This window comes from Felis catus, chromosome C1, assembly GCF_018350175.1.
Source record: "Felis catus isolate Fca126 chromosome C1, F.catus_Fca126_mat1.0, whole genome shotgun sequence".
Classification (NCBI taxonomy): domain Eukaryota; kingdom Metazoa; phylum Chordata; class Mammalia; order Carnivora; family Felidae; genus Felis; species Felis catus.
In genome coordinates this window covers 195,193,778-195,220,315 of record NC_058375.1, presented here as the reverse complement: position 1 = coordinate 195,220,315, position 26,538 = coordinate 195,193,778, and the positions used below count along the sequence as shown (strand labels likewise).

The 26,538-nt window shown below is 35.2% G+C and overlaps 1 protein-coding gene across 2 annotated transcripts; it reads left to right on the top strand.

Annotated features, from left to right (window-relative positions):
* Window positions 1-4,262: 4,262 nt before the first annotated feature.
* On the top strand, window positions 4,263-26,538 carry MYL1 (myosin light chain 1). Of its 2 annotated transcripts, none has more exons than XM_003991103.5 (7): window positions 4,263-4,531; window positions 16,556-16,583; window positions 20,409-20,552; window positions 22,686-22,859; window positions 23,313-23,390; window positions 25,609-25,651; window positions 26,223-26,538. In XM_003991103.5, exons 1-6 carry the CDS (start codon window positions 4,406-4,408, stop codon window positions 25,635-25,637), a joined length of 579 nt encoding a protein of 192 aa, XP_003991152.1. In that variant the 5' UTR covers window positions 4,263-4,405; the 3' UTR covers window positions 25,638-25,651; window positions 26,223-26,538. The 2 variants fall into 2 exon arrangements, with proteins under 2 accessions (XP_003991152.1, XP_003991151.1); XM_003991102.4 differs by lacking the exons at window positions 4,263-4,531; window positions 16,556-16,583 and adding exons at window positions 15,394-15,519; window positions 16,278-16,302.

Below are 26,538 nucleotides of genomic sequence, written 5' to 3'. Positions count from 1 at the left end.
AAAACACAAAACAGTATCTGTGAAGCACAGTAGAGAGAAGCACAGTAAAAATGAGTATGTCTGTACTTGTGACAATTTGCAATCATTTCGTGTCATTGATCTTTCACACACCAAATCTCCAACAGAACTCCAAGAGATCAGGAACCCAATCTGTCTTGCTCACCCAGTAATCCTAATGCCTATTATAAAAGGACATAAAATTTAATACATGGTGAATATGTGTAGAATGAATCAGTCCCTGTGGTTGTTTAATCAGTCATTCAGCATGTTGGGCTCTGAGAAGGACCAGTGAAACGAAGGAGAAATGCTGGTTGCTCTCATTTCCCAGGCCTAGAATTTCCAAATAGAAAACAGTATTTATTTTATTTTATTTTTTATTTTAATTGCAGTGTAGTTAACAAAAAACAAATATTTTATCTCAGCCAAAAAGAACCTAAAAACCTACACTACCATACAAGAAACAGATTAATGTGTGACGAATCTTGACCATGTGGTAAAAACAAAACAAACAAACAAAAAACATACACACACACAAAACACACACACACACACAAACAAAAACAAAAACACAAAGAGATCAGAAGGTAGAATATGATGAGCCGTCTTTAGTAATAAATTTGTCCCCTCTCTGCCATTCTCCTGCATTTTGGTAAACATCTAAGAAAACTTATACAGCAATGGTACAGTTAAGCATGAGGAACACTTGGAAGATCTGGGCACAGAGCATATCAGCTGTCACTGAGAACATGATTCCTCAGCTGTTCCCCTTCTTTCCCCTTATAAGTAAGTCTTGTCACATAGTCCTATAAAAAGGAGGGGTCAAGACAACAATTTTGTTTTGATTCTGATTATCATATTAAATTACTCAGGATCATAGTTGTAGAAGGTCTCTAAATTCTACTTTCTCAAAACCTAAAGAATATAAAAAAAAAAAAAAGGCAGGGGGCATCTGGGTGGCTCAGTTGGTTAAGCGTCCGACTCTCAGTTTCAGCTCAGGTCATGATCTCATGGTTTCTGAGTTCAAGCCCCCCGTCAGGCTCTGCGCTGACAGTGCTGAGCCTGCTTGAGATTGTCTCTCTCCCTCTCTCTCTGCCCTTCCCCCACTCACACTGTCTCTATGTCTCTCAAAATAAATAAATAAACCTAAAAAATATTTTTAAAAAATTCTACTTTCTCTACATGTAAGTTCTGTGTATAACAAATAATGGCTAACCAAGTGACATACACATTGTGCCCAATAGGACTAACCATTTTTAAAAAGACCTCAGTGTTATAAATTATGAACATGTTTAGACTGTCCTTCTATACTATACCTGACTAAAACACAAAGAACATTGACTAAGTAGGAATGAGACCTCACATCTCTTTTATTTGAAGTTTCAGGATGAATTTTTACATGTTTTAGAATTTCTAAATTAATTTATTTTAGGATAGATCTAGATTTATGGAAAAGTTGAGGGAAGTTCCCATGCACTCCACACCCAGTTTCTCTATTATTAACATCTTATTTCAGTATGGTACCTTTGTCACAATTAACAAACCAATATTGATGTGCTATTATTAGCTAAAGTCCATGATTTATTCATATTTCCTCGTTTTCTACTTAACGTTCCTCTTTTATTTCAGGATTACATCTAGGACACCATATTACATTGACCCATCATGTTGCCTCAGGCTCCTTTAGTCTATGAAGTTTTCTTAGTCTTTCCTTGTTTTCGATAATCTTGACAATTATTAAAAGTGCTTATCAGGAATTTTGTAGAATGTTCCTCAATTTGGATTTGATTGATGTTCTTCTCATGATTATACTAGGTTATGGTTTTGGGACGAGCCTGTCAAACATTACCTCAGCAACATGGTCAAGGTTAATATCAATAGTAATATCATATTGATAGCATGTACCCTTGATATGATATGAATGGCACGTGTACGTTTGTGAGCTCCACTTTTTAAGTAGAAAATTCTATTCCAACATACTTTCCTCTGGTCAATAAATAAATCTGAGATATATAATTGGTAACATAAAGAGATTTAGATATATAGTGAAATCAAGTCATTTCCCCCTTAATATGAAGTAAAATATTCTTATTTCAATTTTTTTTTGACTCAGAACATAAAAAGTTCTTTTACATGTAAGCCTGTCATAGATTTTCAGGGATTTCCTTTTTTAATTTTTTTTTTTTTTTTTTTTTTTTTTTTTAGTCTTTAAAGGATTTTGCAAATAGGGAAGTATTAAAATAGGCTGTGGAGCCTCCTGGATGGTTCAGTCGGTTAAGCTTCCAACTCTAGATTTCAGTTCAGTTCCTGACCTCACAGTTCAGTTTGTGACATTGACCCCCTAGTTGGGCTCCATGCTGACAGCACGGAGCATGCTTGGGATTCTCTTCCTCTCTCTCTGCCCCTCCCCTGCTCGCTCGCTCTCTCTCTCTCTCTCTCTCAAAATAAATAAATCTTAAAAAATAAAATAAAACAGGCTGTGAATTAAAGTAAGAGTTTATCCATCACTCAGTAATTTCAGAAAAACCCTATTCTTCCCTTGATAGTCCAAAGCAAAACAAATTGGTGGCTACATTTCTGTTATTTAAAATACAGTGTTTCTATTATAAGACATAGCATTCTTTTTTAAATTCTATTCTAATTATTTAAATTTGAGATATTCCATATTCTTAGGTAAAATATGTTCAGGTTCTCCTGACTGTCTTGTATATAAAAAATGAGGTACCAGCAGCTAATGTAGGTAATGATTGAATCCTTGGTGTGGGGTAGCGAAGGAAAGAACTAATAAAATACTTCTCCTGAACCTATGTGGGTAATATAGTCAAGTAGATCATGCCACTTCAGGATATAAGGAGACTGATAACTATGGGTCAGATGTGATTTAAGTGAATTATTGCTAATATGAGACTTTAAATCACTCTTAGCTATAATATATGGAGAGGAATAGTGACCTTCCCCAAATTGGGGAATGCTTTTATATCAGACCAAAAGAAAACGGCTAATAAATCTATATCTTTAAATAACAATATGCAACAATTAGAATACAAATATGTGTACTTACACATACATACTTATACATGTATGTATATATGTATATGCTCTTATATATCTTATATATCTGATATATGCTTTTGTAAAACCCCAAACTAGCTAGTGGGTTTTGGGGGGTTTTTTCTTTGTTTATTTTGGTTTATTTTGTTGTTGTTGTTTACTAACTAATAACTACTCCTTAATTAAATATCTCACAAGTTCAAAGAACTGAAGTGAAGATGGTACATTGTTTAATCTTATGTTTCTTAATATGAGAATCTAGTTTCATCAACTGAGGAACCCAAAGACAGAAAAGGAAAAACTTTCAAGTTACCCACCAAAATTCACACAGTATTAGTAATTAAAGTCCTTCTCTCTCTCTTTATTTGTCTGGCCACTTAGATTAAAAATATACCTTATCTCCCTAATACGGATAAAAAAAAAATATCAGGTGATAAATAACTAGGCTTTACACCATTTAAGAAGTAAAATGGATAAGTGTCTACTTTGATTGACTGTTATTTTATTATTAGAAAAGCTATTTTGCAAGAAGGTAAAACTTACATCCTGTTTATTTTTTTTCATTATAGAAAGAAAATTAAATTATAGGAAGTAGTTTTGAATTATTTTTCTTTAATATGCAGTTCATTACAATTACAAAGAGAGAAGGAGAGAGAGACAGAGTGAGGGAGGCAGAGTTTGTGTTCCCTAGAAGGGAAAGCTTTTAATATTTGATGGGCTCTCCTTATACGTCTGCTTTTTATTTTTAAACACCACCACCTCTTTGCTGACCAACAATTTCTTGCAAATTATGGCAAGGGGGGCGGAGCATGAGCAAAGGAGCTGGGTGAAAGTTAGTGATACTCCCTGCCAAAGTTCCAAGTTGAAATCAAATCCTTCGGTAAAGTTTCTTGGGCATGAAAAAAAAAAAAAAAAAGATTTACAACTTCAGCAGAACTGTAATTCTACCAAGAAAAAGTATCAGTCAATCTACTTTACTGTCACCAAAGGATCTGAAGCTGGCTTTGTCATACTTCTTTCTCCTTTATATATGGAGGTGGGAAAAAAAAAAAAAAAAAAAAGCAAGAGGAGTTTAAAAAAAATTGATGAAGCCCTGACCCTTTAGATTCCATTTATAGTCTGAGCCTGAATGCCATCCCCCTTGACTAGCGAACCGTCCAATCCAGCCGCATGTGTCAAGATTCTATTAGGCACTAAGTGAAATATATATGCATGCCCTTATACCATTTAACACTCTGGGTCCACCTTCAAGACACTGGGCTGTGGATCAACTGAAGCACCACTCCTCTTCCAAGAATCATTTTGACAGGTTCTTTTGGAGGTGCTCCTTTTTTTTTAACCTATCCTTTTAAACAAAATGGCACCAAAGAAGGACGTGAAGAAACCTGCTGCCGCCCCAGCCCCTGCCCCGGCACCTGCACCTGCACCTGCACCCGCCCCAGCCAAACCCAAAGAAGAAAAAATTGACCTCTCTGCCATTAAGGTAACTAAAAGGGGTGAAATGTTTGGTCACTGAAACATCTTTCAACAGTAGGAAACTCTAGGAACTTGCAAAGGGGCATATTTTTCATTGAGAGAAGTGGCGTTACTACACAGACTGGTAGATTTGGGGAGAAAAGAATCCAAATTAAAAATAAACAAACTCTGTCATTACTATGAATGTGATATTGCCTATGGAGCCTGTATTTTGCTCCAGTTTTTGTTCTCTGGTTTTCTTTTTTCCCTAAATGGTCAAAGTGCAATTTAAGGACAAAATGTGTAAGTGTGAAAAGGTGTTTCGCAAATACTTAAACCAGTGTTTTATTTTGTTCTGTTTTGTTTTAAACAAAATCTCTGTGGAAACTGGATCCCTTACCTTAATGCTACATCAAAAGAAATTTTTAGCCCCAACTTGTTTCCAAAAGTTTTAAAACAGCTGATGGCCCAGTTGTCCTGGGCGTATTTATTTGACAGCTGCTTTATTTCTTCTGAAAAACAGAGGATTTTTGCAATTCAAGTTAATTCCCCCTTCAGCTTTGCTTAATAAAATTTGATACAACACCAAATTAGATCTCAGTGCAGACAATTATGCACTCAAGTGTTTCAGTGACTATAACTGTCATCTTGTTTATTTATATATAGTATTTAATTCAGAATGTGTGAGTTGCTTCTAAATGAAACTAACCCCCAAAATACTATAAAACTTGGTTATATGGCTTTTAGCTTATGTCTTTGAGCTCTTGCATACTGATCTTCAACTAAGGAGAATGTGATTGATTTTTGTGTCGACACTTTGCTGTGATCAAAGTTCTCAATTGCCACAGATTATCTGCTTTTGGGAAAATGACGCTGTGCATGTATGTGCCTGTTACCTCTCAGTGATGTGATCCATCAAATGTGCTCCTTCTCCTCATTCACTGGGGCTTAACTGGTCTGAATGACAGTTTGAAATCTTTCAGGATCTCTGCCTTATATGGAAAACTAATGGGCAAAAGGTCCTATTAGGTGATCTTTTCTCTTAAGCCAAAAGTTCTGTACATAATAAATCTAAATTTTGCTAATTTAATACTGTTTACCTGTAATGACCAAGCTGACCTATAAATAAACATTTCATTGACTATTTTAGTATAATCATAGATTTAAAAAAATACTCCCCACATAAATATTGAATTGGATCATCCTCAGATCTATGTGATGACATTAAATAAATACATTCATAATTTTTATAGCATTCTGGTTAAACATGAAATTATATGTTCCAAAGTAGGAGTGGATTAATACAAATATTTTATCTTGAGTTTTTAGGTACCTAAAGCCATATTTGAAAAAAGTTGGTCAGAGAATCTAATACTGGTTAGGAACTCTTCTTAATGAATATCCACTTAGGAGGAGAAATGCATGTCAGATTTTCTGATAAATGGTGTTCTAGCTAAAGGACTGCATATAGTTCATTAAGAAAAACCCAAATTTTTCATCTCCAGCAATTCTAGTTAATGTATCTTTATAGATGCACACTGACTACATTATACAATGGATGTGATTATGGCCACTACAAGAATCCTAATCATCCGTATTATTTGACTCTCCATTCCATACTAAGACTAGAGATATGAATCAGTGTCAAAGCTATTCCACTATATTTATTGTGATTTATAAGACAATGTTACCTCTTTGTATCCAGTATCACAAATATCTGTGGAGGGATAGGGGATGTACCTTCTTAAGAAGAAAACAAAATATCCCACTAATGAAGGCAAGCATTAATTTTCTTCAATTTAGTTTGGCAGTAAGTGTCTAAGGAAAGACAAAACATCACTTTTTTAAATCCAGAGATTAAACTGATTGTCCACAGCACAGAAGTGACGCTGTTTTGAATCTTGAAGGTTTATCCTTTCATCTATATGTTGAATTCATGCTAGGGTGGCTAATGTAGCTAGCACAACTAAGCAAAAGAAGAAAACAATCTTAGGGCGTCTCTGCAGTGATGAGGTATGTAACATCTTCACTAGTTCATTACAGAACGAGAGATGCGATGGATCCTGATAAGGGACGCAAACTAAAATGGAGCAGTTAAATGCATCTAGAAGAAACAGGAGGAATTTAACCTTTATATTTCTTTCAGAGGGCCTATTCTTAATAAAGAGAGAGAAAAGGAGAAGGATAAGACTGAAACTAACATGTTTTTGTAAAGGAATTTAAAGGCCTTCAATGATTTGCATTCATCACTATGAAACCAGTGCACATTTATAGGTATTATAGTCAAAGAATGGACTACATCTTGAGAAGTATATAAAATTTAATTTCATCCCAGTAGGTAACAAGGCAAATTAAAATGTACATTAAAACATTTCATATTATGATGCTTTTAATCACCTAATGATATTTCTAGATATATTACCTCATATAAGTTATAAACTTTTTTCAGGCAGAGAAAATGAACTCTAAAGAAATTAATAGAGCTGTTATATGTGTTCATTAACTTTCTGAAAACTCGATAAAGAACAAAACTTAATTGGATTTTAAACTTTCTTTCATAAATCATATAATATTAGAAATCCAGCTGTCCTTGAGACTTTGAGTAATGCTAAAGTTTAAGTAACTATCTTTGTAGTATTATAGGCATGGCAACAGTAATATTTAATTCTTCACTACTATTCCCAGCTACTATCTATGTTCTGCCTTATAATATACCATCTTTAACAGCTATATATTTAAGTCCCCATAAACTCTGAACAATCTTTAATATTGTTAATTAGTTTTATCAATTTCTTTAATGTGCTTTGCAACCTGATTTCCTAGTTTGTTGGTTATTTAGAACATTTGTTCAGTTGTTCTGACATAAAACCTCTGATATTCACTGAGGCAATGCTTACCTGATATCCTATGACCATGGATTTTCCAGGAGTGTCCTTTTCAAAAACACAAAGACAGCTGATATTTGAACACTAAAATTACTTTCCTGGATGGTTCGAAACACTCTTTGCCTTCAGAGAGCTGACACTTCCAGCAACAATGCCCGACTAGAGAACACTGTCTCACAGACTCTCAAGTGTAGGAATTAAAACCCCCCATGAGCATAGTTGCAGGCGCAAACACAAGAATTAACACCTGCTGCCCAACACTTCAGCCAAGTGTTGAAATAATGAAAAGAAAATAAGTAATGAGATGACTATGTGCCTAGATTTTAAAAGATCAATGTGTAAATAAATTTTTTGCACGATGCATGCTGCAGCTGATATGTCAGGATTGCTATGAGGATATAAGACTTTGAATGATGTCTGTCCTTGTGCTGTTTAAGTTTTAATTCTCACTGTTTTCACTGTAATTCAATCAGGTCATCTCTGACTAGACGCTGCAGGTGGTATTTACAAAAAGTGGTAAAGGTACAGAATGCATTGACAGAAACTTATCAAATAACAAATCTAAATGATTCAACACACACTTGGGGAGATTTAAGCTTTCAATTTAATGGTAATGTAGGAATACAGCATTCCCAATAAATACATGTATTTACTGATGGGTATTTAGTGGAGGCAAATATTATATATACACTGCATTACCTGACTGGCTCTGGTCCAGGTATAGGATTATTTGTTTTAATCTACAAATTCATTTTTCCTCAGCTCTAACAAGGCTAATACAAACCCAGGCCCATTTTGAAGAATTGTTGAGAAAATCAAATGAGGTCATGGCCCATGAAAGGCTCTGAAAACTACAAAGTTCTTTGTAATATAATAATAAATATTCATTGTGAATTAACTCCTGTGCCCTATTAGCTTATTTAATCCTCAAAACGTTATACTGGGGTGGTTTTTAGCCTTGTTTTGCAAGAAAAGAAATTGAGTCTAATGAAGTTCAGTGCTATGTTCACAATCAGATAACTAGTAGGTGGTGGAGCTAGGATTTAACCTTGCAGGCCAAGTCCAGAGTCAACTGTGGTAATTGTATCCCAAACTACCTCCTGTTCATAAAGAGTAAACTGCTGTTAAGAATACATGAAGAAGGCTTTTTTTTATTCTTAAATGTATGGGGTAGAGTGGATCTCATATTGCCCTGCACAGTCCTGTGTAGCCAGAGTTAGGGGTGATAGACACAAATCAGAGCAGGTTCACGAAGACTGTTGACCTTGGCCGTTCACTACTTTTCTGTTCTCTACAGATTTCCCCTATCTTAGCACCTGTTACCGACAGGTTGGGTGTTCTCTTTTACAGATGAAAGGTGGGAATATTAGGAACCTAGAAAGACTCCTAGTCACTTTGTTCTAGCTTCCTATAAAAAATTTGTAAATGGAACATATATATTAAAAAAAAGTCGTTATGTAAGTAGATTAGTAGTTGTCAGGGATGGAGCTGGGGATGAGGTAAATGTGTAAAGGTGGTCGGAGGGTACAAGATTCCAGTTAGAAGATGAATAAGTTCTAGGGGCACCTGGGTGACTCAGTCACCCAGTTGAGTGTCTGACTTCAGCTCAGGTCATGATCTCGTGGTTCATGGGTTTGAGCCCCGCATCAGGCTCTGTGCTGACAGTTCAGAGCCTGAGCCTGCTTCAGATTTGGGTCTCCCTCTCTCTCTGCCTCTCTCTCTCTCTCTCAAAAATTAAATAAACATTAAAAACATCATTTAAAAACTTTTTAAAAAATATGAATAAGTTCTGGGATCTAATATACAGAATAGTGACTACAGTTAATAATACCATATTGTACTCTTGAAAGGTGCTAAGAGAGATCTTAAAAGTTCTTACCACACACACACACACCATACACAAATTGTTTTTTAATTTTAAAAAACTATTAAATAGATGTATCAACTAACCTTACCATGGCAATCATTTTACAATATCAAAATCATCACACGTCAAATCATGTTGTACACCTTACTTAAACTTACATGATGCTATGTCAGTTATATCTCAATAAAGCTGGAAAAAATAAACTATACCAAAGTATTTTTAAAATGCTCTTAAATGTGAAGCACCTGAGTGGTTCAGTCGGCTAAGTGTCCGACTTCAGCTGAGGTCATGATCTCACACTCCATGAGTTCGAGCCCCACATCGGGCTCTGTGCTGACAGCTCAGAGCCTGGAGCCCGCTTCAGATTCTGTGTCTTCCCCTCTTTCTGCCCCTCCCCTGCTCATTCTCTGTCTCTCTCTGTCTCAAAAATAAATAAAGACATTAAAAAAAATTTTAATGCTCTTAAATGTAATTAAACAGATTGAATTTTAAAATAATTTTGGTTTTGTTTAATTAAGTATACACATATACCAAAACTGACCTCCAAATTTTGCCATCAGGCCAATATTCTGAGAAAAGTATGGGATCTCTATTTTGTTTACAAATAGAATGATTTTAACTGTAAGGAAATATCAACCATATATCTTTTGGAGTGATACGCAGAAATATAATACCACATGTATAATGATTAAATCTTAACCTTAACCAGCTTGAGAAAAAGAACCAGGAAAAGAACACATATAATCAATTTCTGATTAGAAGGAATGACTGAAAACATTTATAAGGTGTCTCTAAGTTTTCTTTAGGTAATTGTAAGAGTTTGTTTTTTTATCTTGACCTTTCAATAGCACAAATTAATTTTTAATACAACTATAATGTAACAAATTGCGATATCAATCCATTTGCAGTGTGAATATAACCTCAGGAACAAATAAAAAATTATTTGAGATTACCACTAGATACCATATCAAGTTTCCACTTTTAAACATCTATGATGTACAAGAAGGGAACAGGTGGAATGGAGTGAGAAAACACTAAAGGGCATTCTGTAACTCTCCAAAATTACATTTTGAATGATATGTACCTGGATAATATCTTTGCGAAGTAAAATGCAGTTTGGAAAGGAATAGATATGTTCACCAATTAATAGTGAATAGCACTTTTAATTTTAAAGATAATGAAATCTTTGCAAGACAAGGAGACCACAAAGTGACAGTGACAAATTTAGACTCTTGACATTCTAATGTTGCAAATGAATCCCCTGGCAAGTTGTCTTTAGAAGTCGTTCCATAATTACCCAGCATTAAGCACCATCTGACTCATGGAAATTATGGAAAGGATTATATTTAGTCTGCTGATACTACACTTTCTTCTGCTTCTCCTCATACTGAAATACTTTTTGTATGAAAATGAGATCTATAGTTTGTTTCTACATCAACTTCTACAGTTTGTTTCTCACTCCAAATCAGAATTTGGAGGGCAAAAGTTGCAATATACAAGGTGTAGTCGCTTCAATTATATTAGTTAAAAATTCAAACTATATGGATGACAGATCCTTGTTATTCTGGCCATAAATTAATAACAGTGAATTGAAGCCAGAGGAAAAAAAATTACCTTAAAGATAAAACCACATCTACTCAACTTTATAGTCTTTCTTCTGTTGTGGCGAGTGAAGTCTTTGTACATGGCACGTGCCTAATGGTTCAATGTCTCTTGTTTCTGAAGCATCTGACTCACTTCAACACAGTTTATGAAATTATATTTTAACTCCTCTTTATCTAAATTACTTCAAAATAATGTTGCTTAATGAGTTTTTAAGCACTAAGCCCTTTTCCATTAAAAAAGGAAGTTGAGGTTGATTCTACTAACAAAAGCATGGAAAATTCACACCAGTGCAGAACATAGCAAACCTAGAAATCATACAGAGGAAGCTGCGACCCAGATAAGTTATTTAATCAAAAGGCACATGCTTTCTTATAATAGAACAAAATACTGAATGTTTCAATCCCTGTCTAGTTCCATTCCCATCATATCAAAAGACCTGAAATCTCTAAAATGGTAATGCCAATATTCATAAATCCCTGTGGTCACAAAAAGAACTTTTATTCCAGATGAGGAAAAAGCAGATACTTTAAATTTCTTAAAACACATACACCAAGAATTTTTCGAATGCTCACATTTTTTAAATAAAAAGAAGAATGAAGGAACAAAAACACGACTTGGATTTTTAATAAATTGCATATAAATAAATGTACAAAGTAGAGAAGGTACAACTCTTAAAAAATCTTAAATTTATCAGTTATTAACCATAGGTAAGCTGAAGAAGTATAGACTTAGGCCACATGTTTAAATTTTTATTAAAATTCCCCTAGGCCTCTCATTAAGTCTTGTAGGTCTGAATTGTGTTATCTTACAAATTCAGCCTTTGCTCCAATGTGACTGAATTCAGTTGACTAGTCCACACTTTCTCAGCATAGAATTGCTTATTTCTCCTTCTGTTCAGATAAATGTATCCAATATAGTCATCTACTCTCTCTTATATTGGACAGCCTGGACTAGTACTGTGTTCTCATTGTTCTTAATTTCTCCCTTTTATTTCATATTATAGTCACCAGCCTAAGTATATCTTTGTTGAGGTAAAATAAAAAATGAAATGAAAAATATGCATTTCCTTTAAATCAAATAAGTTACTCTGAGGCACAAAATTCTAATTTCCAAAACAGTATTTCTGCTGCCTTTTTATGGTGATTCACGGTAACTCTGTGAGATTAGAATGAAAAATAATAATCTAAGTTTTTCTTAGGTTTTGCATACATTCTAGGTCTTTAAATGCCTCTCTGCCAGGCATTAAATCAGAGAACATGCAGCAATGTTTTCTTGCTTGAAAACTGGCCCTGCTTAGATTAACTTCTTTACTTAGCCTTACCAGTCATTAGCCTCATTATGTCTTGCAGGGAAGTGAAGGCTGTTTAAAGACCATAGTCTATGTTCCTTCCTAGGGCATTTTCTCTCAGTATTCAACGTCACGGATCTCCCAGATCATCCTTAATTATAGCTCTTCTTGATATACTAAAGCTTAACATACAACAATTTCAGAGTCTGTTTGATTAAATTCATCTTAATATTTTCCCTATAAATTAATTCCTTCTATACACTAGAAGCTTTATTTTGTCTTTAATCAGTTAACCAAACATCACGAGTACTTTTCAAAGTGAGAAAACATCTGTAAACATTGCAATAAAAATCCTTTTCACTACCAGTCCCTTGTAAACTACTACTTACTTAAATCCAGTACTAAAGAGCACAGGAGTCACAAAAATATGGCATATAGCTGTTGTACTAACAGTCTAATATAGGTATGTAGGCTAAGATGGAAAAGCAAATTGAGGGTTGGCAAATTAGAATTCCTAAGCATAAACATTTATGTAAAATCTAAGGAAAGACTGTGGAAATATAAAGGCACATACATCAATAATTCAAAATTAGCATGCCTCGTATGTGCTTGGCAGTTCTAGGTGCTGGACCTATACCCCTGAAGAAGAACATCTCGCCTTCTATAGAATGTAAGCTCTTTGAAGGAGATGATGAAATCTCTTCCCTCATGGAATATAATATTCTAGAGGAGAAGCTCATGTTTGAGGTTGGAACTTACTGTGCATATGCTCTAATGATTTTAATTTATAGAAAATCTGTTGAACAACTAATACAGACAAGGTATTTTATAGAGCTATGGGAAATGAGTTATAAAAATAAGGCAGAGGAAGCACTCTAGGGGGAAAAAATTGGGGTGGGCCCATGCCCAGTTTGCATCATGGACAAAGGTAAATGGTTTTCACTAATGGCCTGGACTTTCCAGAAGTTTACAACCAGGAAGGTTAAACATCTTTCAGTGGGAAGAAAGGAGCTGAGTAAATAGAGAGAAAAGACTCTTTCAAGAGGAGATTTTATCAGGGCTTTGAAGAATAGTTAATTTCTAAGAAACAGAGATGAGAGGAGAGCATTCCAGGTAGAATGGACTTAAATCTAATTTTTTAAAACAAACCAAATGATGACAAAGCCAACGGAGGCCAAAATCAGCTGACATTTTGTATTAATATCACATCTTTGTTCAAATAACTGATTACTTCATCATTCCAACACCAAGAAAAGAGATGCAAAGGAAACTCTTCATCATTTGTAGAAGGTGTACCAGAGAATAAGTAGCAGTTCCCATTTATTCTATGACCACAGCGTTCAGGTCTTTTAACTTTTAAATTGTAGTTTATTCTCTAGGTTAGAATACACTGTCGCTTTTCTGCTGTTATCAATAACTTGCTTAAATGTTTACTTTGATTCTCAATAGGTACAAAAAAATCTAAGCTCTCATCCTTTATGTAGTAAAGTTATATAGAGAAAGTAGAGTAAAATTGTCTGACAACCGCCTGCCACTTCTATTTTAATGATAGTAAACGTTTACATAATATTCAAGTGGTTAGGAATAGCTTAATCATAGTATAAATACAACTTTAAGAATTATGTTCCAGTGTACTCCACAAGTATTATACAAATTGACCATATTTTATATGTATTCAAGGACACATTTTTCTGCTCAAAAAAAAAAACCTCGCAAATAAGCATTATGTAGGGCAAATGATAGGCATTCTGTAGGGCAACTTTGATGGATTTATTTTGTATTATTTGTAGTTTTTAGTTCTACTAAAGATATATACTAGTTCTCAATGTTAACCATAGGGCAATTTCAATTTAATGACACAATACATAAATATAATTATAAGACTAAAAAGAACACAAATATGGTCTGCTCTCATGGCTTTAATTTCGGCATCAAAAACCATGAGGCTCCAAATTACACACTTATCAAAGGTTAGAAATTTCCACCTTTGTCCCTCCCTTCATTTCCTCCTAATAATCCGAAGCATCTAAGTTTTTCTATTAACGTCCATTTCTCATAAATTCTCAAAATGTCTATTTATTAAAGTACATTTTATTGGGTACTAATATTTTTTAAATTATGTTTTCAGTCCTCACTTTGGGATTTAACACCCTATGAAATTTGTTTCACTACTTGTAAACTTGGGACAAAAAGTGATATGCATTTAAAATTTGATTTCTTCCTAAATGTTTTGAAGTAAAGCCACAAAGGATTCTTCTGTCTAGTGCATGGAGACTTCATGCTTTTTGTGACCATTCTCTTAAAAATAGTTGCTGAGACAATACTTAAATCAAAATTTATCTCCAACGTTCTTTGCACATATAAGCTGCTTTAGGTATGTAGAAAACTGATAAACATGTCTGAATGCTCGTGGACATTCTAGGACTGATCTTTCCTAAGGACCACTTTTCACAGTACCATTCCAAGAATGGAGTTCCTTCCTATTTTCAGGTAAGCTGCCATGAAAACCCATTACCAGCCAATCCCTTAGATACCTTTAAAATCCTAAAGTGCCAACTGGCACTTTACAACCCCTGCTTTGGGTTTTTCTGGTTCTCAGTCTGGACTCTGAGGATGGAGGAAATACCCATTTTACTGTACAAAAACTAAGGGAGAATGGTGAAAATGAAGCTTTGAACTATCCTGGCTTAGATAAACTCTATACATCTGAGAACACAACTTGCAAAAGAGTGGTCTTTAGTTAGAGATTTCAAGAACTGACCACACCTTCACTTGAGTGAACTCTAAGAAACACGAAGAATGTGCATGCCCTTTTCAAGTCTTCTGAACTTTACCACCAAGGACAGAGCTCCGCAGGCTCTTCCTTCTATAGTAATTGCCATTTGAAACCCCAACCCAGTCCCATCCAATAAATTCCATTAAATATCAAAACTTGCTGATGCAAAGTTTGCAAAGTCCATAATTCAACGAGAGAAGGGGTCAGCCTGAGTGTTCGAGAAATTCTAAGCTCCTCTGCCACTGAACAAGTAAGAAGCTTCTTAAAGGAAGAGGCTCCAAGAGAACATCTCAGGGATAAAGACCATAAAAGTACTGACAGGCTTCGTCTCATTATGGCTGTCCACTCCTAGGTTCTGGTTTCCTAAAAATAGCCCTCAGGGTACAGAGCCCTCCTTCCCTTTGCCCTAAGAAAGCTAAAGAACTCTCCAAGGGGAGTGGCCACTTCTCTCTGAAACCTGATGCTAGCTGTGAGCTCACAGCTTCCCCAGAAATAAAAGGCAGCCTCAGCAAGCAGGCCCCACTCAGGGACTGGAGCGGCCCTCAACTCACTCTTCAGCTTTGCCGCTGTTCCTCAGCCCAGAAGTTCTGCCATGGTGGGTCCTGTGAGAAAACTCTTTGTCCTTTATAGGAAGATATAGTCGTGGATATGACCTTACTGAATAGAAAGGCAGTCAAGGAGCAGAACTAAGGAAAGAACATATTCAGTATAAGTCTGTAGAATCTACTTTTGCTTTCGTTGAGGTCGGGTGAAGATAGATGAATTCGAGCTATTATGCTAACTGAAAAAGTACATCTTACTCCCCAAAGCAGTACTTTATGCTTCACTAACTTTTGTTATATGACATAAGGTTTATTATATCTAAACATGGGGGAGAGGAAATTGCTACTATAGCAAAATACTATACTTTTTAAAACAGTCTGATGAAGACAGCTAAAATAAGTAAGCTATTTCCGACCCATCAGACACATGGTCGAGCAAAAACCTCCTAGTTAAATAGAAGAAAGACTTAAGGTGATCTTTTTAATGCAGTGTATCTCTATTTCTTAATTCAGTGTATCTGTATTAGACATATTTTAAATACATCACAGACTATTATGTTATTCCAGGAAGTATTTGACTTAGCATTTGTTAAATCATTGATTCATTGATTAAGATGCAGAGAGATGTTGCCTAATTATCTTTTGCAATAGCTTATTTTTCCTAGATTCCAAAGTATCCTAAGGCCACCTCTTATTCTATGACACCTACATATTCTCCTAGAAATCTCAGAACAGAGAGCACTCATGCTTCTGTCAATGCATTTGAAAGAGTACTATTGTTTCTTTCTTTCTCCCTCTCTCGCCACTGCAGTCCTTCAGTGCCGACCAGATTGCTGGTAAGTGAATTGAGCTTCTCTACTCCAGATGTAGGCAGAGCACTGCCTGGTTTCTGAAATATCCCTTATGTCTAAGGCATGTTACTGCGTGGCTCAACCTGTTTGTGTCCAAGCTATGCCTGACCTCTGAAAAGTAGGCTTGCTTTTGGAGCTTACTTTGAAGAATACTCAGGGAATGAGCTTGGATACACTTAAAAATAAGGACATTTGTGTTTGGTTAAAATATTCTTTGTGGTTAATTTCTTTCTAACAGATCGAGTTCTCTAAGGCACAGCAGGATGGTAAGTTTAAAAGATACAGTTGTTAATGTGTGCACACTCATAAAGATGGCATGTGAGAAAACCAACTCCCCTGAGATGAGATCAGCTCTTCCTAATTATCCCCACTGGTGTAGCCACTCTAAATATAAATGCTCTCAATCACTCTAAATAGAAGTTTTCTCAACTTGAACCTCTTGCTTATAATCAGTAATCAAAGGTTTATGCAAACAAAAGATAGACACCATAAAATAGGTCCTTGCAATCACTGTTCTAAGTAAAACCATTTTGATAGAGTAGCCAATACCATAGATAAACCCAAAAAAGTTGTAGATTTTGAAAGGCTAACCTGTTCATCAAATTCCTGAAGACAGATTTGAGAGGTCTGAATTGTTCCATTTAGAAAATAATATTGATTGTGAACCTGCCAATTACCAAATCTACATAATTTCAATGGGCATCACAGTGAGTTGAGAGAAACAAGTGAAGTGGATATAGAATAAAAGTGAATTCAGAGACAGAGAAGGAAGAAAAGTTTATCATAAAACTGTGCAAGAAACATTAGACATCTCCTGGTCTGTCTTTAGAGAGCTGATAGGACTTGTTCAATGACCCAAAGTATTAGTAACAGGCCCAAACTCTGGTATTAGTTTAAACTAATTAGATATTTATTTCACAAAAACAGTTACTAACTAGAAGATTTCAAATTCTTAAAATTCAAGAGAAGCTGAGTACTTTCCCTAACATTTCCTTCAGGTCTTTGGATCCAAGAGACCCCATGTCCCACGAAGTTTGTTTTTTCACTAGAAGCGTAGGAGAGAATGTTTTATGGACTGATAGTGTCACAAGTTCAAACAAACTGAGAAAGAAATTACTTCTAAAGAAGTGAGGGAGAGAAACACTTTAGTTATATGATAGCATACATAAATAATTATAATTATAGGTGTTTAATAAGAAACTATTCAAATACTTGGTTCTGTACCTAAGAAACGCCACATTTTTCAGTCTGTTTCAATGCCTAGAATATTTCATGTCTGGACGTCAAGTAAGAAAAAATAAAAGGATATTTGCTGTAGTAAAAACTCATATGTATCTACATCATGGTTGATGATCTCATGTCAATAGATCAGGTGATTCAATGACTCAGAACTCAAGAGCATTTGAAATTATACTACAAAGGACTATTTTTTTCTCATTGAAAAAAATGGTAATCCTACTATATTTTGTTTGAATTTTAATGCATTTTTAACGAGTGATGCTGCTACATTATCAGCTACTGCATCCCAGTCCTCTCAAATATCCAATTTACGGTGTCACTTTGGCTGCCAAACTATGGTGGGACTAAGCAACAGAAGACTTACTGTTGGCCAGAAGGACAGAAGGACTTACTGTTGACCATTACACCTATAACTACATATATGAAAGAAGTTTTAGATATAAAAGTTCAGGAAGCATTGGTGGGGTGGACTGGTTTTCTCCTTGTGCCAGGAAAGCGAATGTAAGCTCTTAAAATTTCAATGGAAATACAATGCTTTTGGAAATGAATGAAAACTTCTTTGGTTTCCTTCCTTGTTCAATGATTAAAGAGTTTTGGTCATGGCTGCTCCATTTGAATGTATCACAGGTTGGAAGAAAAGGGGAAAAAAAGGAACATGATTGCATTCTAAAGGTCTAAGTCCTGTGATGTCTAGTGGAGTTGCTACTTAGCCACATGTGGCCATTTAAACCTGAATTTTAATTAATTAAAAATAAAAGCATTTAAGCAGCTATTTTCTCAGTTGCGCTGCTCATATTAGTGCTCAGGGGCCACAGAGGGCTTTTGGGGCAGCCCAGACATAGAACATTTTGATTGTCACAAAAAGGTTTCTAGTGTTGGTCTATACCAGGGGCTGTCAAATTTTTTTCTTAAAGGGCGAAATTGTCAATATGTTAGGCTTTATTGGGAATACAGAAAACAACTCCACTCCATTGTTGAGGTTTAAAAATAGCCATAAACAATACATAAAATAATGGGCTACATTCCAATCAAACGTTATATTAAAAAGCAGGTGGCCAGCCCCTAGGTAGCAGTTTGCTAATCTATATTCTAGACTCTTGAAGAGAATAAATCTTAAAAATCTGGGGTAGGAAGAGCAATATCTGTCTGTCCTTGGCATTTAAATCAACAAAGGGTTAATGTCAGAGAGATTCTATTACAGCCCATAAAATCCTATTTGTATATCAGCATCTAAGCAGGGTAATAGTGAGCCCTCTGAGCAATCTGTGCATGAAAGCATGGAGCCAGTAACAAGAATAGTTCAGTTTCACATGTCCCTTAGAAAGATGAAAAATAATATTTGACTAATAATCCTACTGTGCCTGCAGCGTGCTTTTTAGGTTAAGGGAATGGTCTGATATAGTCAAATTGCATAGAATCTGAAGGGAAACCTTTAGCCAAGAATGGTGACATGCTCTATAGTTGATTGTGAATATGTCTGGTACAACCTTCCATCAAGGGATACAGGGATGATAAAATAGGGCATTTTGCTGAGTAATCTATCTAGATGGCATCTTTTGATCTAAGGCCATTAATGGTCTAAAAACACTGTTTTCAGCTCATTAAAAAGTGGTTGTTTTGAGTGTTGTTGGGATTAATCCAACAAGTTGTCATCAATACTTTTGGGTTCTCCAGAAAGTCTAATTTAGTTAAGTTTAGAAAGTTTCAGTTAAAATGTCACTTCTGGCCCCTTAATCCATAGTAGTACCCTTTTCTGTCTTTTTGGCATATACTTTGTTAACATAATCCTGAAAGGCAAAAACAATTCCAACAACATAGAGTGACAAAATTTAGGGAAAGTCAGCAACAAAGTGTTTGTGATAAAAATAGACAACACTTTAAAGATATGTACTTATACACACACATAAAAGTTCAAATAAAACTAGAAATATCTGAATAAAATTGGTGGAGTCTATCAATGTGAATATTCTGTTTGTGACAATATTGCCATATTTTGCAAAATGTTACTATTGGGGGAAACTAGATAGAGTATTTAAGAGATCTCTCTGTAATTTTTTTTCCTTAACATTGCAGGTGAATTTACAATTATCTGCATAAAATTGTAATTTAAAAAATGTGTACTTAAATTCTAAAGCCAATATGGCGACATGCTGTCATATGTATTATCTGAAAAAGAGTAAAGTTTAAACAGATTATGATAGTGATATATCCAAACAAATATTTCTCCTTCTGAATCGATTACATTGGGAGCCCATTAAAGTCATACAATGCAGTGGTGAAACAACACTATTGAACTCAGAGATTTGTTTCACCTTTCTAATTTTTTTTTCCTGAGAAATGAAGTTGCTCCTGAAGATAACTAGTCCAGGGGGGAGGCTAAGAGATTTGTCCTTCAGGAAGAGGGTTTTCTAAATAATTTGAAAAACCTGGGTTAACCTCTTATAACACAACCCTGATTGAAAATTTGTTTTCTTGAAATTTTATTAACTTTCTCAATTATGAGGAGTTCTTAAGGTTTCTCAAGACCTCAGAATTTCTTAACCCAGTCATACTTCTCAGGCAGATGAAGGAAATATGAATAAATACATCAAGGAGCTTCAATTTCCATATCTGATTAAAAATAATATATGATTTGAGGCTGGAAATGCTGCTTTAAAATAGTCCCCAAAAGAAGTGTCAGAAAGGATTGCCAATGACTGTTTGAGCTAAGAAAAGGAAGAGTTCAAATATAACAACATAAGTGGTTGCAAAAGGTGAAAACAGAGGAGAGTGAACTGGATCTTTGATGAAATTAGGGGTAATTTATAGGTCTAAGGGAGAAAAAGTATCCTAAAGCTTCTTGCTTCTTGCAGAATTCAAGGAGGCGTTTCTCCTGTTTGACAGAACAGGTGATTCTAAGATCACCTTAAGCCAGGTCGGTGATGTCCTTCGGGCTCTGGGCACAAATCCCACCAATGCAGAAGTCAAGAAGGTTCTGGGAAACCCCAGCAATGAAGGTAACCGTGTTTTCCCAAGAAGTTGGGAAGCAAGATTGTGTGTGCATGCGCACGCGCACACACACACACACACACACACACACACACACACACACACACCACAAGGAGGGGGGAGGGGAGAGACACAGAAAGGGAACTTTATTGAGAAATAAGATCCACAGAATAGAGCTTAACTTGTTCTTGATGGTAAATGTGCTTCTTGTCCGTCTAGAATCTCAGTTTTTCCTCATAAAATTAGTGAATCTTCCTTTGAGAATTTGCAAGCATGATAAAATTTCATGCCAATGAAAAGAAATAAAATCTAATGCTAACATTGTCATCCTCATCCCATCTAATGCTCATAATTTAAAGGTTAATGAATAAAATCATATCCAAGTCTGCACATTTTTTCCAAACCTTCAAAGGCAAAAATACATTTTGACAAAGATGTTTAACATGGCCAAAACACAATACATTTTGTGAACAACTCAGCAAATTGCAATGGCACACTTCTAGAAAAGATCTACTCTGATAAGAGCTGTGGAAATAAAATCACAGTGCTTTCAAGAGGTTGACAATGCCTGCTGACTTTGCCCAGTGCTCAGTCTCTTGACACCCTGCTCTGTGCCATTTTAAAAGAAACTCACCTCTCCTAATTAAGAATAGACAGGATGTCATTTTAATAAGAGTATTTTCTATTCCCAAAGAATCACAAGAGGACTTAAAAATTGAAGCCAAAATGTACATTCAGTCCCCCAAAGTAAATCCCAGTACAAAAGACAGTAGATATTTAAGTGGCAAATTGTAGACATCATTTGCTTGATATGGTCATCCAGTTATTAGTCTGGAACAAAAATATTTTTTTTAATTCCAAAGATTCATGGCACAGTGTAATAGTCTATTGGAGAATAGCACACTGAACAAAAAAGATGAGAAAAAAACTGAAATTTTTTCAAGTAGATATTTGAGCTGTTTGTCTTTGCCATGAGGGGGAAAGAAGGAGGGGAGAAGAGGTAATCTCATTTTCCCCTTGATAACTGAAAAGACTATTTTCCTTTTATACCAAAGCGGGGGAAGTGGAGCTTGAATTTATGCAAACGGACTTCTAAATCACTCCACTGGAATTTTTCTCAAACTTCACTTTCTTTAGAGGAAAATGTCTAGGTAAATCATTCAAAAGGTAGCTGAGAGCAGGAGATAAAGTGAGAAAATGATAAGCCAAATCTTACTTTGTAAATGCCATTTTGTAAATTACCAAACATCTATCTTTAACAGCATTATTAGGTAAATAAATGTTCATTTATTCAATGTTCAGATGTGGTCTTTTCTTTTTTTTTTTTAATTTTTTTTTCAACGTTTATTTTTGGGACAGAGAGAGACAGAGCATGAATGGGGGAGGGGCAGAGAGAGAGGGAGACACAGAATCGGAAACAGGCTCCAGGCTCTGAGCCATCAGCCCAGAGCCTGACGCGGGGCTCGAACTCACCGACCGTGAGATCGTGACCTGGCTGAAGTCGGACGCTTAACCGACTGCGCCACCCAGGCGCCCCCAGATGTGGTCTTTTCAATATGATTCAATTTCCATTCTATGAGGAAGGACTAATAAAAGGGAATTTTGACTTTAGGGCTACATAACTTTGTCCATTCACATACATCTGGATAGTCTGTTTTACACTTTTGTTGTAAATGTGATTTACCTTGTTTGTTGTATATTTTTACATTGCTTCTTTAGTATTTGTAGAAAATATTAAATTGACAATACTAATAAAAAGCAGTTAACACTTATTCAGCACTCGGTTTGTCCCAGGTATTGTAATAAATTTCGCATGTGTTATCTCATTTAGGGCTCACACTAACACTCTGAGGAATCTCTCTTTTACAGATGAAAAAGTTGAGGTACAAAAAAGGGTGAGAAAGTTGCCCGTGATCACACAGTTATAAATGGTGGATTGGGGATAGAAGTTTAGGCACTGGGACTCCAAAACTCATGCTATCATCTATCACCAACTTTTTGTCATCAGCAATTTACTAACTGAAATTTAAGCTATATGAAGATATTTTAGATCAGCTGGAATGAACTTTCAAGTTCAATTTGTGATTCAGAGATGACATTTTATGGTAGCTAATAACTCTCCAAAATGCAATTTCTTCCAGAGATGAATGCCAAGAAAATTGAGTTTGAACAATTTCTGCCCATGATGCAAGCTATTTCCAACAACAAGGACCAGGGCACATATGAAGACTTTGTTGAGGGTCTGCGTGTCTTTGACAAGGAAGGCAATGGCACAGTCATGGGTGCTGAACTCCGTCATGTTCTAGCCACATTGGGTAAGGAACATTTATTTCAGTAGGCTTCATAGGACAGAATATACAGGAAAGAGCATGACTTAAGGAAATCAAGTTATAACAAAGTAGGTAGGGAAGAAAAGCTATTGGTAAAAAAGAATAGTCAAAAATTAATGACCATTTCTACTGGCCTCCATGCCAACAAGTTTGTTTGGGGAAAGTGGTAACTTAAGTTACTAGTAATGAGTAAGTAAAGTAAAGCATGGTAGTCCACATAGGATAGAGCTTGGATGATCAGGTATAATGTGTATTTAAGTCATTCATTAGAAACAATTCATTGACAACATACTGAGTGCCAGAAGAACAGGATGGGCTTGATTTCTATCCTCTTAGAGCTTAATCATAGTCTCAAGGAACCCAAAACTGATCAGTTACGGTGAAATTTTGAAAATATTCTCTGGCCTTCTTTCTGAACAAGGAGTTTTCTTTCATCAGGTGAGAAAATGAAAGAGGAAGAAGTGGAAGCCTTGATGGCAGGTCAAGAAGACTCCAATGGCTGCATCAACTATGAAGGTACAATCTCATGTGCTTTGGTATTTACAGCAACTCTTAACTGATTGGGTTGTTGATGGACTCCTTCCAAGCTTAAAATAACTTCATCTCTGTCTTCTTTACTGAACATATACATGTTATTTATTATCAATCAATTACACAATAACTCTAAAAAGATATTCTCTAAGAATCTGGCCGTGTACATAAGATTTTTATTCCTGTGGGTTTTGACAATCCTGGGCATTGTCAAATAGCTTAAAATGTTTTCACATGTATTCTTTCTTGCTAGATCTTTACCACATTTCTGTAAGATAGACAGGGTTTATGCCAGAATAGGGTTTAATAGAATATTAAAGTTGGAGAGATCTCAAAATCTTTAACAGCAAGTAATTATGAAAATGAGGAAACTGAGGGCCAAAGAGGTTAGTTACTCAGTGAAGGTCACACCATTAATGGAAGGGCTGGTAGTAAAATTTAGTTCTTCTCCTTGTCTGGTGTTCTTCCTTTCATGGCCAACTCTCTATGCTGTGCTACCAGTTTAGAGCAGCTTCAACCAAAGGGTTGGAAAAACAACACTCCACACAAAATACAGATGCAAAATAAAATTCCATGACATAATTTGTAAAATTTAAATTTTCCAAAAAAATTGAGAAACTTTTCTATCAAAAAGACTAATCTAGCCACTTTTCAATAAAGCTACGTTGATAGCTTTGATGTAAATGTCGAGATGAAGTCTAATGACTTGGGGAAAAGTAAGAACAGAAAAGCAGGGAGAAGAAGAGGGGAGGAGAGGGCAGGAGAAGAGGCAAGCAGTCAGCCAAGCACATTTTCACTGACAATCTTAATTAAACTGCACTTTTTCCCCTGCAAACAATGTTTCACGTTTGGTTATTGCCATAAATGCATTATATAAAAGAAGAATCATTCAATAAATATTGTTTGCACAGGTGGTTAGTCATTTAGAAAATAAAGTCAGATCTGGATCTCATACCAGGATAAATTTCAAATGGTTCAAAAATTTAAATGTAAAAGCCAAAAGCATAAAAGCCATGGACGAATTCTTTTATAACTTTTAGAGTGGGAAGGTCCTTCTAACACTGATAAAAACCCAGAAGGCATTACAAGTTTTGATAAATTCAACTACATAATTTTTTTAAATTCCATATGGCAAAAGCCACCAGAAGCAAAGCCAAAAGACAAATAGCAAACCATTAAAAAAAGTAATCAGTATCAGAAAAATCTCATTTTCCTAATTAAAAAAAAACTATTACATATTAATAAAAAGACTACAACCCAATAGCAGAATTCATAAGTACATTGGAAATTCACATAAAAAGACATTTTAAAAATCTATAAATACAATGTTAAACTTCACTAATAATAAAAGAAATACAGATTAACAGTACAAGGAGATACCATTTTTCAATAAGCTGATTGCCAAGCATTAGAAGTGTGACAACACTTTGGGCTGAGAAGAGTGGATGGAAACAGGAAATCTCATGCATTCCTGTTGGGAAGGCATATCATTAAAATCCCAATATGGTTATGTAGTACTAACTATTAATTCTAGCGAATCTACATCACGGGATGTAGCTTTTAGATATGCTTGCACTTGAAACAAGTGATACATGATTATTCACTACGTTGTTGTTGGTAATAGCCAAATGTTTTAACAACTTAATGTCCACTAACGTGGTATGTATCAAATAGACTCTGGTACACCTACACAATAAAATACGCCTACACAATGAAATTCCCCACAGCTCCCTCCCCATTCCCCAAATAATAAGGATACTCTGGTTTGCAGTCATTAAGTGAGAAAAGAAAAAGAAAAATAGTTTGTAGAATACGCCACCATTAGGGTGAAAAAAGAGTTTCAGAAACACATATTTGTATTTTCTTATACATGCATAATACCTCCACCAATTTCACCATAAAGAGAGACACTAGATAGATGGGAGGCAGTGGTGAGGAATATTTCTTTTTTATTATAAACTCTTTCATACTTTAAAGAAACTTCTAACCATGTGAATGTACCATTTATTCCAAAAATTAAATTTACAAAGTCAGGGGAAAGGCCATGAATCCAGGATGAAGAATAGTAGACTATACCGAGCTTTAAAAAAATAAATGCTAGTATTACAGCTAAGGAAAATTAAGATTGAACTAACTTGCTAAACCTCTCTTTTATTAAACTTGATGGTTTTCTAACTCTAAACTGTCTATATTATGCCCACAGCTTTTGTCAAGCATATCATGTCCAATTAAATGGAGCTCTCAAGGTAAATATCTATTTTTTCTTTATTACATAAGCTCTTTCTTGATGCTGTATTTTTTTTATAAATTTAACAGTTTCATTTTGTGCTATAAACATAATTAGTATTAGTTCATAATCAAGATTTATTTATATTTACCAGAAAATATCAACCCGTCGAAATGGGTTATTTGGAAATAGAGGGCTTTTGTATAAATGTGTAAGCAAAAATCTCTGAGACCTTTGCTTCCATCTATAAACCCTAACTTTGATTGTGTTGTAATTATGCAGTGAAGATTCAAACAAGCCAGAGACTAGTTCATTAATTTATCTGGAACATAACACTAATAAAAGTAGGGGCCTAAGTTCTTTGAATAATAGATGTCGCTTTTAACAATTACTGCTCTAGAAAACGAGGTTATCACAGTTCAAAGTTAAGCACTTGAAACGAGGTTATTATAAGTAGGAAAAGGCTTACCTTGGAAGTGCTAGTTCATTTTGTGTTTTTTCTTCTTTTGCACTTCAGACTATTTCCTCCCCAGCTTTCTTTCTGAAAAGATGCAATCAACATCTAACTCATTTTCCCTTTTCCTTTGTAGATCAAGCATTTTTAGGACAACTGGCTGGAAACTTATTGCAATAACACCCATGACTCACTGCCCAGATCTGCGTCCCATCATTCAGAAAACAAAACGATGTGGACCGTTCTAGATGGAAGGACTCCCTGAATTTTTATATACTTCACGTTCCTCTATGAATTGTATTCATACCACACAAGCCAAGTGTCTCCTGCTCTAGACAAGAAGGATAAAATACTCACAACCTCAAATTCAAGCACCACTCTTTATTTTCTACCATGGGTCATTGAACATCCTTAAAACACTAAATCAATAAATAATTCTGGTCAGTCGGGAA